This window comes from Ceratotherium simum, chromosome 5 (assembly GCF_057802395.1).
Source record: "Ceratotherium simum simum isolate JZ-2026a chromosome 5, ASM5780239v1, whole genome shotgun sequence".
Taxonomy (NCBI): domain Eukaryota; kingdom Metazoa; phylum Chordata; class Mammalia; order Perissodactyla; family Rhinocerotidae; genus Ceratotherium; species Ceratotherium simum.
In genome coordinates, this window is record NC_141904.1 from 62171438 (window position 1) to 62191206 (window position 19769).

At 39.1% G+C, this 19769-nt stretch overlaps 1 protein-coding gene across 4 annotated transcripts in view; it reads right to left on the reverse strand.

The window, feature by feature from the left end:
* CADPS (calcium dependent secretion activator) overlaps positions 1-19769 on the reverse strand; it is a 437514-nt gene that overhangs the window by 134511 nt on the left and 283234 nt on the right. For all 4 annotated transcript variants that reach the window (XM_087431281.1, XM_087431280.1, XM_087431279.1 and 1 more), the window contains exons 11-12: positions 15735-15947; positions 2411-2547 (exon numbers count right to left, since the gene is read on the reverse strand). In XM_087431281.1, coding sequence (XP_087287407.1) covers positions 2411-2547; positions 15735-15947 — 350 coding nt within the window. The remainder of the gene's footprint in view (positions 1-2410; positions 2548-15734; positions 15948-19769) is intronic.

Sequence of the window (19769 nt, forward strand, 5' to 3'; positions counted from 1 at the left end):
AAGAAAATAGATGCTCAGAAAGGCCAAGTGACTTGCCAGTCAAGGTCACCCTTGGGCCAGGCCTGAAGTCAAACAGCTTCTTTTGGTTTTAGTGCCTTTTTGAAGCAAGAAATAAACCAATGTAGGTGGTACTTTGTAAGCTGGGAATTTAGGATTGTGTTAAACATAAATTTAATGTTACTTTGAGGGTCTTCTCTGAGTCTTCTTTTGAATATTGCTCCATCTTGGGAGAGAAAAGGCAAAAAGAGAAAGTGACTGGGGGGCATGTAGAGGCCACTGAAGTGCAGGGAGGGAGGCCTCTGCAACACTCTAATCTTGTATTAGTGATCTGGGGAATCTTCGATTGACAACATGCAGCTAAGCAATGCATCCAGCGAAAGACGGCATCTTTCCTATTTCAAATTATAAGTTACTGCAGAGGGCGGGAGAGTAGTCGAGGCAGTGGGCTGCCCCTATAGGCAACTTCTTTGCCACTCCATCTGCTACCCCAAATGCTAAATCTTAGAAACAACACTGCTGTGAAAGATTAAAATATATTTTCTACGACTCAGATGACACCAAGTCTTTTGTAGATGCCAAAATAGCTGCTTTGAAAAGAGTTGAAGAAATATCAATTAGGAACTCAGTCGAAGACACAGAAAAATTTATGTATCCCTGCTGGTCGGTCTCCAAAACTAACTGAAAAAAAAATTGTAATAATGAGAAAATGGAATATATAGAAGCAGGAGATAAGGTCCTTTTAATTGCTGTTATTTTCTGAAATTTTTGGATGATGATTAATAGATACAGGTATACAAATGGGGAAGGAAACTATTTTGTGCTATTTGTAATTAATTTTGGATTTTGGACCATATTTTTAAGTCTATACATGATTAATAAGAAGCAAGCTTCAAAATTTCATTTCTGGTTTAATTTTTCAGAGGCCATTGACTAACTCTCCTTAGTGATGAATTTCTTAGTGAAAAAGAAAATTGTTTTAAAAAATGATGATGTGAAAAAAATCTTGAAAATATACCTTAAAAAATTCCTCAAGAGAATAGGAATTATGCATAAAAGGGAATGATTTAAGTTCAGAGGCACAGTCTTACAAGTTTAATGAATGCAATTTATAACTACGTGAATGATCACATAATCGTAGGAAACACATTTGAGAAAAATTGCCTTGCAATGCAAGGTAAGATTTTTTTTTTCTTTGAAGTCAAAGTGATGTGTTTCTTTCCAATTTGGCAAAGTTCAGATTCTTCTGATAAACTGATTCTAAACCTGAGATAATCAATGAATCTTTTATGAGATGCAGATTAATAAATTATTCTACATAATACCACTTCTGTTTTTAAGAATAATTTTATCTACTATTTTTAATATTTTGGCTTCTGGTGCAGAAAAAAAGGAATTTAAAATTAGTCAAAATAGATTTAGGACATATGTCATTTAGAAAAGAAACATTTTTATTATATTTATATTAATATCACTAATATGTTAACCATAGTTAATTATATAATATTAATAATATACAGATATATTAACCCTAGTGTTTGGTGTCAGGGATAAAGCTTTTCCTCTGGGAAAGTCATGTCATCATTTCCCCTTACCTTTCCTGTCTCTAAAGTGGGATTAATAGCATTTACCTTTAAGAAATGAAGTAATAATTTGTGGTTTACAGAAGGAAATAAATTGGGTCTTTTTTAGGCTTCCGGATGTGACAGTATAAAGCCCAAAATGTGACTTCAAAAATTCAATCAAGACATAATAGCAATCCCTTGAATTTAAATGATTTAAATCTAGGTTTAAAACAGGATTTCAAGAAACGTTGATGCTCTTGCTGGAGAGCTGGACTTCCAAACATCTACAGCACCATAAAAAATTCCCCCAGAGGGTGAAAAATGTTTTGAATACTATGAAGAAAAAGAAGCCACCCAAACAAACAAACCCAAACCAGGTTAGCTTAGGAAAAATGAAGCGGAGTTTATTTACAAATCATTTTAATCTTTAAAAAATAGACGAAACGAACATATTTGTATCTGAGACAGGAGCACTGAGTCTTATCATCTGGAGTGGGGCAGGAGGGGGATCTTAAACTCTAAGAAACCAAGGCAATTTTTACAAGTTCTCCACAAGCAGGTGCCAAACTCGATTACCCTCTTGGGAATAGTTCTCATGTAGCAGCTGAAAAGGGGGAAGCTCAGATAGGGAGGCTGGGGAATTGGACTCGTCTCTCCTGATAACTTCCTCCGCTCTTTCTTTCTTTGGTAAGTAAAACTATCTCAACCCAGGAAATCAAGAACACATTTATAATTGTTAAAAGGGCTCTGTAACGGAGAAAAGAGCTTCTGACATAAAGGTAGAGAAATATTTTATTTAAAAAAATGTTATCATGTTTAAATTGCTGTAGACCAAAGAATATACTTGCCAGGCAAGAATAGGAATCATTAAGTCTGTGATCCAAAGTAAGGCGTTGCACCATCTCAAAGAGGGAAGCGTGGTCAAAGTTACAGGGGTTGGAAGAGATAAATTCATCCATGCCATGTTTTTGAGCTCTATCTGCGTCTGTTCATTTATACATGTAGAGAGAGACACAATTTAGAGAAACACATCACATTTTCTTTGACATTTCAAATACACAGGAATTCACTAGGCATGACGAATGCTAGCTGTTTCCCCGTTGCCTCCCACCAACATCCCCAAGATATTCTTTTTACCTCCCATTGTCAACTTGCATCACTTACTGATGAGTTTATTGCATTTAGGCAAAAATATATTGGCATCAACATGTTTATCAAATGATCACAACTCCAGTGCATTTATGTTGTTCTTTAAAAACTAAGCACACGCCGGTAACTTCGCCTGCATTTCACCAAACACTGAAAGCAGATCGGATCTTTGCTTATAAAAGCCTATTGAGCTTTTTAGGTTTTTAATAGATTCTGCCATTCCAGTGGTTACGTCTAGAGCAATTTCTCTACAATTATCGGGATTATCTGGAAAAAGGGTTATGCTGATTTTCAGCAAAGTGACAATATTTGTATTCTCCCCTTCCAAATTCCCATTGCCAATTTGGTTTCACAAAAGGTTTGGATCCCCACCCTCCAAAATTAAAAAAAAATAATAACAAAAGATTTTCATTGAAACCTGGAGAATAAGTTAAATGGGAATTTAGTTTGTGCTAGCCAAGGACGTTGCCTTATAGTGTGCTTACACAGTCAGCAAAGCTTATGAAAGAGACAAATAAATTTACTCAGCAAGGGCTATGATCTGCCATTTACTGTGCATTAATAGTCTCGATGTATTCACACTTTTCCTTACAGGGTGAGACTGGAGGGAAAACCTCTTAAGGGCTAACTAATTAAGCTCAATATGTGTAACTCAAATACTCTATACTCAATCGGCAAAATAACTTAGAGAATTCAACTAGAGTGAGACCAAGCAAATCCTGAAGAGGTAGGAATGAATGTCCTAGACATTAAAGGCATCCACTCACTCCACCTCCTATTTACTCACTCTCTTGGTATGCAGACTGTGAAGAAAAAGAATCTTAAATCAAATCAAGCAAGAGTTTATGCATCCCTTTGCATGCAATATTCTACTGGAATACGAGGACCTGCCAGGGAGCAGCGATGCTGTCAGGACACGGGGAAAATCAATTTCTGACTCGAGAGGGTGTTTGGATAATATTTTCACATGTGGTCTTCATCCCAGGCAGTTTTTTCTCCCTCCCATGCTTGGGGTATGGCTGAAAACTGGGGTTATGGTAGCAGTGTGACTTCAAGATGATTAATTCTCCTCACATTATTGATTTTGTGTATCATTCAAATCTAAATGCATGGTATGTCAGATTTATGCCCTTTTATTGTTAGATTTTTAAAATCTTCTATCATTTTTTATAGAAGCAGCAAGTGGTCACTGTTTGAACAGGATGTGTTGTTTATGCCCAAGACACACAGAAGCAACGGTTTCCAGAAGGCAAGCTGAAGAATGTGTATTTTAATAGCCAAATCCCTCCATTAGGATGATAAAACACAAGCTTTTGGAAGGGATATCAAATGTGCAGGAATTATTTTAGAGAATCTGAAAGAATCATCCTTGCTTTGTTAATTGCCTCAGATTTGTCTTCAGGAAAGTGCTTTCAATTTGAGGTTAGATGCTTTATCTCGGAGGATTCTTTTGCTGGGTTGTTTGGTCTCCAAGCTACATTTCTCCTTTGACTCAGGATGGCTAGTAAGAGAGGTGGCCAGCAAGATGGTGCTGGGGAAAAAGCTAGCTGCTTCTAGTCTGCATGTGTGTGTGTGCCTGTGTCTCCTTTGGTCCAAGGCAAGGGTCTTAAACCTGCTCCAATTTTAGGTCTCCCCCAGCAGAATGGCACTCCTGCAATCCAAGTGGTACCTCTCCATCCCTAAGGACAGATTCTGCGCTCTCACCTCCATCTTGTCAGTCCCAGGTCAATTTAATTCAGGAAAAACCAAGAGTGGGGTACACGAATTGTTCATCCTGTTTCATCCTCATAAAAACCCTCACCCATCCCGTACTTCCCAATTTGAACAGACAGATGAGGCATTTTGGCTAGCACTCGCTTCTTGCTCTAGGACTTCTCAGAATAGGCTGCAAGCTGACAAATCGGCCACGGCCTTACTTTGCCAGATTGGCTCGGCTATTTCATTGCTCTTCAATTATCATGATGCAACCGGTCATTTAGCTCAGAGAGAAAGGGGCTCTTTTGTAGCTGTTAAAAATACGGCACATGTTTCAAGTCTCTTACTCTTTCTTTATTTGTTGAACCTTTTGAAAACTTTTCGATGAACTATTTTGCCTTGCAGCCCACTCAGGAAATGGATCTGAAAAGGCAACTTGGCTCCTCTGTGGAGACCTGGATACAGAGCCACTCCCCGCCTCCCCGTTCCATCATAATACAGCTTCACCGTGCTCATTTTTGGCTTAGAGTAAATCTCAAGAACAATTTCATTCTCACTTACGTTTTAAAGCAGGCTTACTGAAAAATATGCTTGATATCAGCCTGTTTTCCTTTTCAGAAAGTAATCTCATCAACATAAAAAATTCCTTTTCCCTTTCTTTTCCCTCTCTTTCAGTCCACATGTAGAATGAGGCTGGGTCTGATTTAGGAGGTCCGGATTCTAGTGTGAGCTCCGTTTTTAAATGGCTGTGGGATGCCGGCTGAGTCGTTGATCTCTCTGAACCTCAGTTTCCTTGTGTGTTAAATGGGCCGATCTTTCAGCCTCTTTCTGCTGTCACTCTTTCTGCATCATTTAATGATCCTCACAATCCCTTGCACAACTTCTACATGTGTGGGACGGAGCTCAATGCAGTGGGAACTGCCAGCAAGTAAAACAATCAGCCCCTGGATTTTGCTTACACAAAATCATCATTTATTCAGAATTAGGTGCATTATCTTAATAGTTCCAACAACTCAAGAGTGCTTAAAAGGGTGGCTGGCTCCCATGAAATCTTTGAGAGTTTCATTGAGCTTATCATATTCAGAAAAAAAGAGGAACGGTAGGCCGGGAATGCTATTTTAAGGTGTCAGTGGAAGGGATCTCATTTTTAAGCTCAGTCTGAGCAGGGATTTTGGTATTTTTGTTCTCTGCTATATTCGCAGCACCTAGAACAGTACCTGGTACATAGCAGGCACTTAATACATATGTGTTAAAATAATGAATTTGTTTCATCAAAATAAATTCACTCTTTGAGCAAACATTTTCTATTTCTTGATTTTATGGAATGTTGATATACTAAATTCAATGGGAACAATTTATTTGGGCTAGAATAGCAGGTGGGTAAGTGGGTGGGCTGAGGGGGTCACAAAGACTGAATTTGAGGCTAGCTCTGCCATTAGTACATGCGTGACGTGAGGCAGGTTGATTTGTGTTTCTGAGTCTCATATTCCTCAGTTGTAAATTGAGAATAGCGTTTGAGTCTACCCTCAGAGGTTTGTTGAGAGGATCTGATGAGAAGTACCTGTACAGCCCCTGAGCACCTGGCACACGGTGCGTGCCCAATAAACCTTAGCTCTGAGTGAACAGGCAGGCTTCTTAGCGCTCCCAACCAGTTTGTTTAATGTTCTCGTGAGCCAAGGATGTCTCTGCATTTATAGCTAATGTTAGTTATAGGTTACTTCTTAAACCATATTGTTTCTAGGAAGCTGGGAGTCCTTCCCAATCTCTGCTTTAGGCTTCTTCTCTGCCCTTGTGTAACCAACTCCTACATCCTGTCTCTGTGTTTTTGCCGGGTTATGTTCCAATTTCTCTGTGGTCAGAACACACACATACAATTGAATCCCTCGGTAGATAATATGTTTGTTGAGGGTAAGTTACTGGTCTGTTATTTCTCCTGCCAGCTCCCACAGGAGCCAAGTTCTTAGGAGGTGTTTATTAACTGACTTACTCTGACACCTCCAACCCAGGAAAGTTCCCAATGACTTTATTAAGGAGTCACACACATGGAGATTCAGATGGCATCTTGCAAATCCAAAAGTGGGAACATGTGCTCTTAGGGGAAAAAAATCTCCTAGAAGGAAACAGAATTCTAGGTGCAGGTGTCTTTGGATACCATTCAGTTGTCTGCCTGTGTCTCCATACATGTCTCGGACCATATGCATTACATATGTTGTCTATTTTAAAATAAAACACTGCAGTGGTCCAGCTGTTCCAAATTCTGTTTCAAAGAACTTGTGGGTGCTTCCCAAGCAACACCACATAGTCATTCTTGCACTGTCCCAGTCTGTTCTTCTACAGTGTTGAACATTAAAAAATAAATGCACCTTGCAACCCCATTTTCCCTTGTACAAACAATTGGAATGGGCTGATTAAAGAAAAAGAAAACTCCGATGTTGATATTAGCAGGGGGAAAACAGCCCAGAGCAAAAGTATGAGAGTGTCAGTTCCTGAATTCAGGACACCTTGGGATCACTTTCTTTGCCAATGTTTGGCATGTGTCAAGAGAATGCAAATGAATTTGAATTAGGTTGAGCAAAAGAGAATTAGGAGGGTAAAGTGGCTGCTTAAAACTCCAATGACGCTTGGATTATCTCTTGCTTTGGGAGATATGTACCAATGCTCTTTTTCATTAATACGTGTGTTCCTTTTTTTTTTTTTTTTTTTTTTTTAAGAAATCAAGGATTGACTGCATTTTAAAAACTGGCTTCAACCTTTACCTTCTCCAGACCTGGCTGAATATTTCCTAAAGTCCTGTTTGGTCTACAAGAGCTCCAAATGTACTGAAATTGGGTTGTGTAATTTTATAAACTCTGCAGATAGGGCATAATTCAACACATCTTCCAAACAATGCTACTTGTTTCACTTCTGGGGTTTAATTGCATCAAGATGTTGAAGTCTTTTATAGCATGGGCAGAGAAGACTAACTTCAGACTCAACTTAGATGAACAAAGCTGATACTTAAATGTACCTAAACTGCATTAAGAAAGTTAAAGCGCTGTCAATGGTACCCATGACACAAAAGCAGGCTGATAGACAAACAGACTTATGGAAAGCAGGTACACTTTCAAGTGGAAACTGATCAAAACCTTTACCCCCAGTTTGCTCAGATACAATTTTGGTTTGGCATTGAAGAAATGTTGGGAAAACACCGGTTCCTAAAGTGATAGGATTGTTTGGGTTTTATACTCTCATTTAATCTATTGCATTAAAATTCAAGTGATATCCCTAATTGACCACCCTTTTGTTAACGTTGCTCTTTAATTAATTAATCATGATGCTTGGGTTCATTTCATGTTTGATATTCTTTTCCTTTTTCTCACTCAGAATAGGAAAAAATATACAATATTTTTCGTGATTTCTTGTCTTAAGAGCAAGCATATTTATGTGATCTTGTTTCAGATATAAAAATTTTTAGATAAGTTTACAATAAGGTCTAACAAATAAATTTAATTTTCTTGGGGGGAACAAAATAGCTTTCAAATTTTCATTTTATTGAGATTTTCCTATTATTCTAACAGCTAAGGGAATGAAGACAAAAGGTCAAATCTCTCTTTTTATTTTGTAATATTATATTTTGGAACTATTTATAGGCTAGGGAAAACAAAATTCTGCTGTTGAAAATAATTATGATTTTATTGTTAATAAATTGTCTGAGCTAGGCTCCTTTCTCTAATGAATCCCTTTTATAATAAGCTAGAGGTAGCTGTTTTATCACTGAAATTTAGAGCACAGTTATGGCTGTTGTTACTCCTGATGGATGCTAGAGGAAAGAGAATAGCTAATGTAACTCTAAAGTCATTGTGAACTCAACTTGCAAATTAAAAGGTGACTTTGTATCTTTCTTATATGGAAAATGTGTGCTTGTCATATCTGCTTGACAGTACAAGAGTGAATGTATGGTTTGGACAATAACGAACAATGACAGTAGTCAACCTCATCAGAAGACATGAAATAAAGAAATGACAATGATTGATGGCAGCTGGCTGTTTATGGATTTTTCTAGAAGAGTTTTTCTTGGCATGATCAAGTAACCAGGGGATGTTGTGCCTTGCCTGGCTTTGCACAGCACGCAAAAGACTGGTCCTCCCCTGCCTGCTGCCCTTGAGAAACAACTTAATTCCTTCATGGTCCCTTTGACTAAATCAAGCTAACTTGCATGGCCAAGAGGGGACCACATTGCATTTTGCAGAAATCTTGAATCTAAAACTATTATGGCAATACACCCAAGGGGATAAACATGTGATGTTTATTTCAATGTTAATTTTATAATTCTTTATAAGACAGTTGCTTTGAGTAAAAATCATAACAGAGATTTTTGTCAATGATCTCAAAACAAATAAGTGATTTGTAATTTTTCCTGTAGTAGTTATTATATTTTCAATTAATTAATTAAGAGTACTTGATGATCTTTTTGTGTTCCCTGCAACATGAACAAAAATAAATTTTCTAGAGTAGACTAATTAATAATGTATCTTACTGTAAATCACTATATGACATGAAAATACTCAGCTGATTAGTGAATAATATGTCAAATGTGTCTGAAGTAGTTAACAAAAATATGAACCTTCATGTAATGTGGTCTTTAGACCATACCATGGTGTGTGGCAAATTTTGAACCTGATTGTGGGAGTCTATTCTTTTAAAAAGTCATTTACTTTTACAATGAGAAGGAAAGTGATTTGCAGTGTGGTTTGGGGCCATGCAAATTAAGTTAATGTTGAATTAATTCTTTGATATTGCATTCCTGCAATGTAGCAACTGCAAGTTGACAATACAAGAAGATATAGCAAAAATCTCATGAGATAAAACTATAGAAAGGAATTAAGGCAAATGACTATTTGGAAATCTACTAGGATAGCAATGGGTTGTTGTGCAAATACATGTAAATTTGCTCTGAACAAAGTTCATTCAGTCATCTCGTCATCCATCCTTTCTTTCATTCTTTAAAAAAGTATAGCAAATTCCTAAATTCCCACTAAGTTCACATTCTACGGTAAGCTTTTAAAAATGCCTCATCAGACATTCAAAGGAAAGGAAAGCTAAATTAAGTATCTGCTGGAGTGGCAAAAAAAAAAATCTGTCTTCTAGCCAGGGGCACATTTATGCAAAATAAAAGAAAAAAGAAAGAAAGGGGAAAAGAAAGCAGATTAAGGAAAGAAACAAAAAGAATTAGAAGAAAGGACTACTATTAAATGGTCAGGAGAAATGATACGACCTACAACTTCTAAATTAGCATTCAGAATATTCAAGTACATATTTGCCTGCTCTCTTGACCAATTTTTCTAGCTCCCTCTAATGTCAACTCTTCCCTTAGCACATTTTTGGTGGACAGCTTTTTCCTATATGAATAAAGGAACTATATACTCTCTTTTATTAATAACTTAAGTAGTGAAGAGAAAGATTTTTTAAATTAAAGTTTCTTTTTTCTCTTACAGGTGTATTTTTAGAAAAATTAATACAAATACAAATGATGTCAAAAAAGTTATTGTTGTCATTGTTCTTGGGGGAGTAGAAGAGAGACATTTGAGACCAGAGGTCAAACCCTCCATGGCATTGTGAGCTTGTGAATCGGAAGCTTTTGTGAATAAGCTACATGGACTCAACCATGTCCTGAATTTCCTGTTTTTGTGTATTATAGCTCTCCTTTCAAAAGTAATCCTCTATTGGGTCTTACTTACAGCACACTCTCAAGCCAGGTAGAATGAATTCTTTACTGTTCAAATAATGCATTTACTTTATTAACTGTATTCTGCAATTTCTTGAAGTCTTCCTCAGTTAACATCTTTGGGTTTCCTACCCTACCTTTCTAGTTGTTAAGGTATCCATGGTTACCACACCTTTGGTACATGACCATTCTAATCTTTGGAATGGGAGAGGAAAAACAACAACAACAACAACACATTATCAGAGTGCAAAATGATCTGTTTTCAGGCATTAAGCAGTCAGGTAGCTGTGAATTCCATGAAACAAAGGAATTATTTGCCATTTTGTTGTGATGTTAATTAATATTCTTGGAATGAAAAAAATTAGGAGATGTTAATGGTTGGCTTTACTCAGAGGATCATTTGATGCCAATATGAAAGCCAAGGAGAGGAGGCAATTATGCACACATCACATGCATCCTAGTTTCAGTATGGAAGCTTACATTTCAAACCTAAGGTCAGGAAAATAACATGAAAAGTTTTACTACGAAGTCTAGACATGAGGAAGATTTAAGAGGAGGGGGAGGAAGCACATTGCAGGTGTCAGATAATCTAGTCTGATTATCTGAGCTGTGCTAGCTATGGGGGAACACTTACCCTTCAGTCCAGCTAGAAGTTAGCAGGGTAAGAAGGAACAAACCAGAATAACATAAAGACTAGCAACAAGGCTCAGGAAAGCAGACAGGAATCTAACCTAGCAGCTAAAGTTCTTGGGTTCGAGCAAAGATTGAACAAGGAAACTTAAATGAAACAAAACAAAACAAAAACCAAAATCAACCCCCCAAACCAACAGTAACCAAGACCCCCCTAACTGTTGAAGACTATTCAGGTGGTAGCAAAAATAGAATAATTCTCAAAAACATCCAACTTTGGGAATCTATGATGTGATTAACAGTTATTAGTTGAGAAACAGACATTAAAATGAGACTCATTGCAAGTTATATATCCAATAATCATTGACCAAATAGCAAAGCTTAAAATACTCCCTCCCCCCGACTCCATATGAGAACAGAGGTACTGATTTTTACTGTTTCCTCTAACACAGATTGGACAAGGATCAGGTGTCTCAATGAGAGGCCACTTGGCATAATAAATCATGGCAACACTCAACTACAGATTTGGACATTGTTTCCAAGGTAAGCAATATTGGCCTTAAAAATTGGAAAATTGCAAGTATTTGTTTAAAAAAGTTGTACAGCTAGGCACTGACAATATTTTCAAGTTTTCACCAAAAATAAAAGGGAAAAAATTAAATCAACGACAACACACACCAAAAAAACCACGAAAGAACAAAAAAGTTTTAAAGTTTGGTGGAACCCTCCCAAAATCATTGTAGAGTCACATACAAATGAATGAATAGCAGGATCTATTTTTTTTGATTTTTACAATTCCATATAAATACTCCACTCCACTCTTTCTTCGATGTGTCTTTTCATTTTGAATTTGAGCTTTTGAAATTGCAAAAAATAAAAACTGCACCAAGAAGTCTGTTAAACTGAATTTAGAAAGACTCAAATAAACTCACAATTACTCCCTAGTTTTCCCAACTGTACAATGTTCCATTCTCAAGTTTCCCTTGAGCAGACAGCGACATGACAAGACTGGAGTGTTTATTTTTCTCTACCCAAAAAAATCTCTCCCACTTCTCTGTAGCTTCCCTTTGCCGTGTAAATACTAATAAACTGATTACAAAGTTAACTCATTGAAAAGTTGTTAAAAATTATTCATTTGCAAGAATAGCAAATACTTTGAACAAATATTCAAAAACAGGATTTGATGAGATGTGTACAGAATTAAGTATTTAAAAATGACCCTTACCTTTTTGGAAGTCAAGGAAACCTTTTTAAAATGCAATACTTGATTGTTTTTACTCTTTTTGTTAGAGAATCTGTGATTGACTTAATGTTTGTGATGTACCAATTAAAACAAATCAATGTATAGACAGAACCAAATGGAAGGGAAGGATCAAAGTTTGTTATGTATTACTATGTTGTGATTTTCATATTTCTATGACCTTGCTTTGTAGTATCAGGTGACCAACTTGTCCCAGTTTGCCCAGGACTGAGGGGTTTCTGGGGACATAGGACTTGCAATACTAAACCAGGGAAGTCATAGGCAAATCTGAATAAGTTGATCACCCTAAGCATCAATCAACACTGTGAGTTTGACTGAATTACTCATATATAAGGCCTGTTCTGTTTAATAGTGACAGTTTGAATTTAACAAACTAAATGCAGCTGTGAAGTAACTGTGACATAACCACCATTCTGTGGCAGACTGCGCTAAAAATTATGATATACACCCCTACCCGCAGCCATTTTTTGGTTGTTATTCATAACTACTCAGTGACACCACAGAATGTAAAATTGCTGGTTCCTTTTTTGAGCTTTCTCGTGGGTTTTATATATCCCTAACTGCAAATGCTCAGGTGCAGAAGGTTGAGTTGGTTAAAAGTGACTGGTTTCTTCTGCTGGTTTCTAAATTATGGGAACAGAAACCTCACCTGCCCTCACTCTGGCTGCAGTTTTTATTAAGTGCCTAAACTAATAATAGATACAACCTGGAGCAACGTTGAGGCTCTGTTTCAGGGGTAGTAAAGTAACTACAGGATTATTGTGTTCAACACTATTGGATTGAAGCTCTGGGTAACGATTGTCATTTATTATAGGGTTATGGTGTACGTTTGTGCAAATTGGGCACTGCACAACTCAATAGGTTGTTGTTCCCATTTTTGCCTATGTGAAAAGTGCCTCCTGCAGTGCACAATCTGCATGGCTGAAAGTGGTGGCCTTGCTCTTACGGAACCTGTAGGTGTAGTAGGGCCTCACACTCTCGGGAGAACCTCTGTTCCTGGGCAGTGATTAAGGAGACAAGACAGGAGAAGGTGGCTCCACCATGAGGTACTGATATGTCCCAGAGGCATGAATTATCTGACCTTCTCACTCATCTCTCAGCCTACCTCACACGCTCTCTAGGGATGATATTACTCACCCCCCAAATTCTAACCCTTAGAATTTTGCTTTGAATGCCCCATCTAATACAAGTTCGCTATGTCAACCAGGGTAGTGACATACATCCAGCTTGAGTGTACTCAAGTGAATCTTCCTGTTAATGCCTAACGATCAGCATTTGAATTTCATAGCTAAATGAATCCTGTCCACAGAGGAAAATCTAAATCAAGAGCCCTTGCATATTTCCACGAAGAGACATCTATCCCCTCTTCAGCAGCCTCCAGCAGCAGTCTCCTTTTTTTAATCAGTGTCTGGTCTCCATTTAATTTTACCCCTGAATGTCCTTCCTCCTCCTTATACTAGTGAGGAAAATGTGGGGCCAATCACAAGCCAAGTAGTAATTTCTTAATCTGGGCAGATGGTAGAACAGAGACACTGAATGTAAGGTGAAATGACTTCAGAGGAAATGGAGATTATTTGGGAATAAGACCAGTATTTTCCAAATATTACCCAAGATACATGTTTTATGAGGTTGATTTGGATGGTGATTATAATTAGGAATGTTTTTCCCTGATACTGAGATCCATTTCAGAGGGATATGATAGGATGTATTGTTTCCAAAATTATTAAAAAGGAGCCTGCCGGGCAAAGTGAAAAGAGGGATTCCATCACAGAATTGTTTTTTTAAAAAAAATTAAATAAATACAGTCGTGTCACTTAACGATGGGGATATGTTCTGAGAAATGCGTCGTCAGGTGATTTCGTTTCATGCAAACATCATCGAGTGTACTTACACAAACCTAGATGGTATAGCCTACTACACACCTAGGCTGTATGGTACTAATTTTACGGCACCACTGTTGTATACGTGGTTCTGTCATTGACCGAAACGTTGTTATGCGGCACTGTGTGGGGTATGCTTTATCTCAACGAATGACTAAACCATTAGTAAAGAGATGCTGCCTTCTCTCTTTATTACTCTCCAATAAACTCAAGTGCTACAAATGTTAGAGAAAACAAGAAGAGTGGGAACTTGGTGGTTGTGATCAGGAGGCCTGTCCCTTTTCCCCCGAGTCCCTTCTCAACCTCTTCCTATTCCTTCAGGGTTTTCTCTGTGGAAATCAGGTGATTGTGTGATTATCTACAATGTTCCACAGGGAATGCATCTTCCTTTAGGAAACCCTCAGTACTGGATAGGAATTCCTGGGAACACCTGGGACGGTATTTGTCATCCAAAAAGAGTTTTTCCCCATCAGCAAGGATGTCACAAGGTTTAAGAACATAGTCTGGTTAGACAGAAACGGACATGGCAGTAGAATTCATTGAAAAGAGGATTTACTTCTATTTAGTTGCTGTAGCTACAAAGTTATTCTATCCATATCTATATTTTATTTAAGAGCAACAGGGGAGAGGCTATGTGAAGCCCTGTGTTCAGGTGAAGTTTCTGCTATGGGGTCTTTGTACTGGCTTTGCCTTCTGCTGCAATTCTCCTTCTGCAGATATTTGTGGGGCCAACTCCCTATCATTTGGGCTTATGCTCAGATCATCTGTCTAATATCCCCTCTCTCCACTCAGTGACCATTGCAAGACATTCTTCATGGTATTTCTCAATGTCTGAAACTACCTCATTTATTTGTTGACTTGTTTGCTGTCTAGACTCCCCCACTGGGATGCAGGTATCCTGAGAGCAGGGACCTCGTCTGTGTTCCTCATTAGTATGGTCTCATCGCCTAGAGAGTTGCTCAGTGAACTAGACTGAATGAGAGGGTTTCACGGTAAAGTAAGAGATCAGTATGATTACTGCTAAAAATGACTTGTCCTTGAGTTATCACTAATTGACTTGATATTCAATCTAAGGCAACGTCTCTATTTAGGGTTAACGTTTGTAACTAAAATGAATTACTTTATTTGATGCTTTATGTTTCTGTTTTCTTTGTGCTAATAAATGTCTCCAAGCATATGCTGACTTTCACCTGTGTCCCAGAAGTGTTGGGAGATAAAAACCACCCTAGGTAGGAAGAAGACATGGGAAAGGGGCAAGAAATTCAAACGGATGCAGAGGAAAGAGGAGAAGACACTGGAATACGAACTGGGGCTGTTTAAGAAGATGGTTTCATTTTTGAGTCCTGGTATTTTAGCTCAGAATGGGATTTTAGGTACCATGTGTTTTTTTTTGTTTTTTGTTTTTCCACTGCCTGTGATAATGTCATCATTTATTTTTAAATAGTTCAAGTTGCATATTTAAATTTATTTCAAACCAAGCCCTATTTAAAAATTACTTATAATAGGAAGAAATGAGGCAAAACACACATAATGTACTATATTTGAAGGACTCAAACAAATACATGTCTGGCTGTGAATTCCAAACTCTCACCAAAATAAAGAGATAAAACTCCACCTAAAATATACTTTCCTTTGTTTAGTCCTTCGGGGAAAATGTCAAGTATTGCACTTTAAAATTACTTTCATCAAACATTTTTGTCCCAACTTTTTGCCCCTGAATTCACTATTATTTTTTCAGCAAACATGATTTTATGAATCCTTAATATATGAAAGCAACTAGATTTTCTAATTCAACTTTGGAAGAGTTCCTTTACTCTACAGAGCTATTTTTAACAATTGGCATATTTACTTACAAAATTGGGAGATGGGGGCATCCAGCTGAGGCACATTCCCTCCCTTGGCGTTGAGTTTCTGGACTTGGGTTGGGGGCACCGGCTTGTGTGACTGCCCAGTGGCCCGATACATGGCTTGGACCCACAAGATGCGATCTTGCTCGTCATCACTTGCAAATATCACGGTGTCTCCCTCTTTGACTGCATTGAAGAAGGCTCGGCCACCCTCCAAACCTGGAATAAAAGGGAATAAAAACTACTAAGCTGAGCAGCAATGTTCTCGGCAGGACGGAGCCCTGAGAAAGGCAGTCTCTGCTGCTTTTGCTTGGCAGGAGAAGGGAGGAGCAATTTATCTGACTCTAGGATGGGAAGTCTGGTACTCACTTGTCCACGGATTGGAGCCATGATGTTAAAAATGACGTTTTGAGCCTGGCTCTTGTTTCTGTCTGTGTCCTGCTGGGGACAGAATTGCCCAGCAGGCTGCCTACTGGCTAGGTAAACATCCGCCACTAAACATACTAGTATTTTTCTCATCTTTACAAACAAACAACAACAACAACATCTCTTGACCCCGCTTCTCCCCTCAGCTACTGTCCTACTCTTCTTCTCTTTACAATATATGGGGAATCTCTGCCAGGGCTTCTCAAATTTTAGTGTACATGTGAATCCCTGGGCATCTTGTTAAAATGTAGCTTCTGAGTCAGTATGTCTGGGGTAGAGCCTGAGATCCTGCATTTCCAACAAGCTCCCAGATGAAGCAGATGGTATGGTCTGAGGACCACGCTTCAAATCGCAAGGGTCTCTCTCCTCCTATTCTGCCTTAAAGCCTTTTCAATCAGGCTGCTGGCCCACTGAGACTTGCCAAGGTCACCAATGACTTCCACACTGCTGAATCCAAAGTGCAATTCAAGTCTCCATTTTACTCCATCCATTGACATATCAGCAGCATTTGACACTCTAGTCTCTTTGACTTGCTTTCCTCACTTGGCTCCAGGTCACCTGACTTCTTCCTCCATCCCTGGCTGCTGCTTGTCAGTCTTGTTTGCTGGCTCCTTCTCCTCCTCCCAACCTTCGAGCGTGGTAGCATCCTGGTGTTCTGTCCTTGGACCTCTTCTCTTCTTTATCTACAGCCTCTCCGCCAGTGATGCCATCCATCATTTCTATCTCCACCCTGGACCTCTACCTTGAACTGCAGAGCTGAACATCTAATGGTTTTCTTGACTTCTCCACATGGATAGCTCATAGACACCCCAAGCTTATCATACCTGACACTGAACTCCTGGTCTTTCTCCCAAACTCCTCTCCATCTCAGTAAAGCAGAGCTCAGCCCTCTGGTTGCTCAAGCCCACAACCTCGGGGGTCCTTTTTGACTCCTCACTTTCTCTCACTACCTGCTTCCAGTGGAACTCTGATGGCTCTACCTTCAGGACATTATACTAGCATTTGACCCCTCTTCCACCTCCATGCTCACCGCTCACTGGATTACTGTAGTTGCCTCCTATCTGATCTGTCTGCCTCCATCCTCACTTTCTATGGTAGATTCTCAACATGGCAGCCAGAGCACTCGGTTTAGCGCAAGAGTCAGGTCATGTCACTCCTCTGCTCAAACCTCCAGTGGCTTCTCATTTCACTCAGAGGAAACGTCTAGGTTTTGACAAGGCCTGCCAGGCCCCACATGAATTGACCCTCCACTCCTTCTACCCTCATCTCCCACTACTCTTCTCTCTCTCTAGTGTGTACGTACATGCACTTCACAGTAGCCACACTGGCCTCTTGCTGTTCCTTGAACACTCCAGGCACGTTCTCACCTCAGGACATTTGCACTTGCTGTCTCCTGTGCCTAGACTACCCTTCTTCCAGAATCTGCATGATTCACATCCTCACCTCCCCTTCATGTCTTTGCTCATACATCACTTTCTCATTGAGTCCTTCCCTGACCTCCACCCCTCATTCTCCATCTCTCTTGTCTTGCTTACTTTGTCTCTATAGCTCTTATAATCTTCTAACAAACTATAAAATTTACTTTACTTCATGAGGACAAGCAGTTTTTGTCTGTTTTGTTTGCGGCTATATCCCTGGTACCTAGAATAGTTCATGACATATAACAGGGGTTCAGCAGATGGTTGTTGAATGATTGAATGCTCTACAGACCCATCCCTTTCCATAGGCAGTTCTCAAGGTTAAAATTTAGAGAGAGGGAGATGGAAGCTTCTCTTTGGGCTCAGGCCAAAGCTACATCATGCCTGTCAATATATTCCCAAAGCCTGTATTTTGGGGTTACTGGGTACTCTCTGGCCAGAAATAAAGCTTCATATCTTCATCAGGTCCCCCATCCGCACCTCAGTTATCAGTTAAATATTGAGAGGAGAATGAGTGGGGTGATTAGCATCCCCAAATTTCCAACAAGGTCCAGTCACTAATCTGTTTGACATTTGGCATTAGAAAAGATTTGTGATATTAATTTCCATTGTGCTGATAATTTTATTAACTTAGGTGTTAATTCTCACAAGAGTGGGTGTATGTTATTGTGTTGCACTAGAATTGCTAGGGATTCTAGAACAGCCACTACTTATACACAGCTACTTCTTTATATAGAGGTGGTATAGCATTTTTAATAAAAGCTTTTTGGTGGTTATGATCATGAGAGAATATTTTGCCTACTTTCTTATGGAAGGTTTTACAATGTGTGATTTGGGTAGGAAAATGTGCAGTTAGCAAGCTGGGAAAACCTGATGAAACAAATGGATGGCATGACAAGAAGGAAAATTCTGGAGGGAAAGGAGGAAGAAGAAGAGCTTTGAGGGATGCTTTAAGCTCTGAAAAGTGAGCACTTGGGCGCTAATAGGAAGAGTGGGTCAATAGACCTTCTGTAGTCTAGCCTCAGGGTAATCTTTGGGATAAGCTACTTTGACACTCTCAGCGAAGGCCAGGCTAGACATCTCTGGATGGGTACTTTCCCTTAACACATCCCTCCCCTCTCCCCCAGGGCCTGCAGCTGGGGTTGGGGATGCTGTGTTCCTGGAGCTACTATCAGAAAGTCAGTTAATGGGGTTGCTTTGGAAAGTGAGAGGTGGAGATAGAAAGATGCTAAAAGTTTTCAAATTTTTATTTAATCCTCCCAACAGCCTTAAGAAGTAAGTATTATTATTCTCATTTTATAAATGAGGAAACTGAGTTACAGAGAAGGCGGTAACTAATCCATGAACACAGAGTAGGGTTGGAAGCATCAGAGCTGGACTTCTAACTCCGGCTGTCTGGCTCCAGAGCTGATGATCATCGACACCACTGTGCTATCCTACTGCAAAGCATGGAATAGCATGGCCTGGCACACAGTAACAGCTCTCTGAGGGTTAGTTACTAACAACATAATAAAGCCTAATCATGGAGTGAGTGGGGGACAAAGAGAAACATCCAAAGCAGCAGAAGCAATGGCCATGACAGCAGTGGAGAGTAACAGAGCCCTTTCAGAAAGCATGGGAGACCAAGGACACACCAATGAGAGCAAGGAGAGAGCAGAGCAGCCCAGTTGAAAGAAAACCAAAGGAGGAGAAAGCAAAATGAACACTGACACATGCTTCAAGGCAGCAGAGTCTTAGACAAGGCAGCAATGCTGGGAACTGAATCTGCAAAATACGATGTGTAACAGTGCATGGGCTATGGAAAGCCAAGGAGAATGTGGAGGACAGCCCACAGGTAGGACCTGTCCAGAACAAGGGGACATGTCTTGGAATGGACAGAGGCAGACCAGGCAAGGAATGCTGGCCAGCTCCCTGGAGGGAGGAGGAATTGCTGTTTCAACAATCCTCATGGACATAGTCTATTTGTAATGGTAAAGTTGTGTATGATTTAATATAGTCATTTAAATTGTGCCATTGAATTATTTTGAATGAATATTCTTTTATTTAAAGACTAATTAATTACTTAATCTGATAGGAATTGAGAGATTGTCACATACTCTCCAAACTATACCCAGGGAAAGGTAAAGTGAAACACTTTCATTTTTAGCTTAAAATAAGTAGCTTTTATGTAAAACTTACATACAATTATTTACCAATT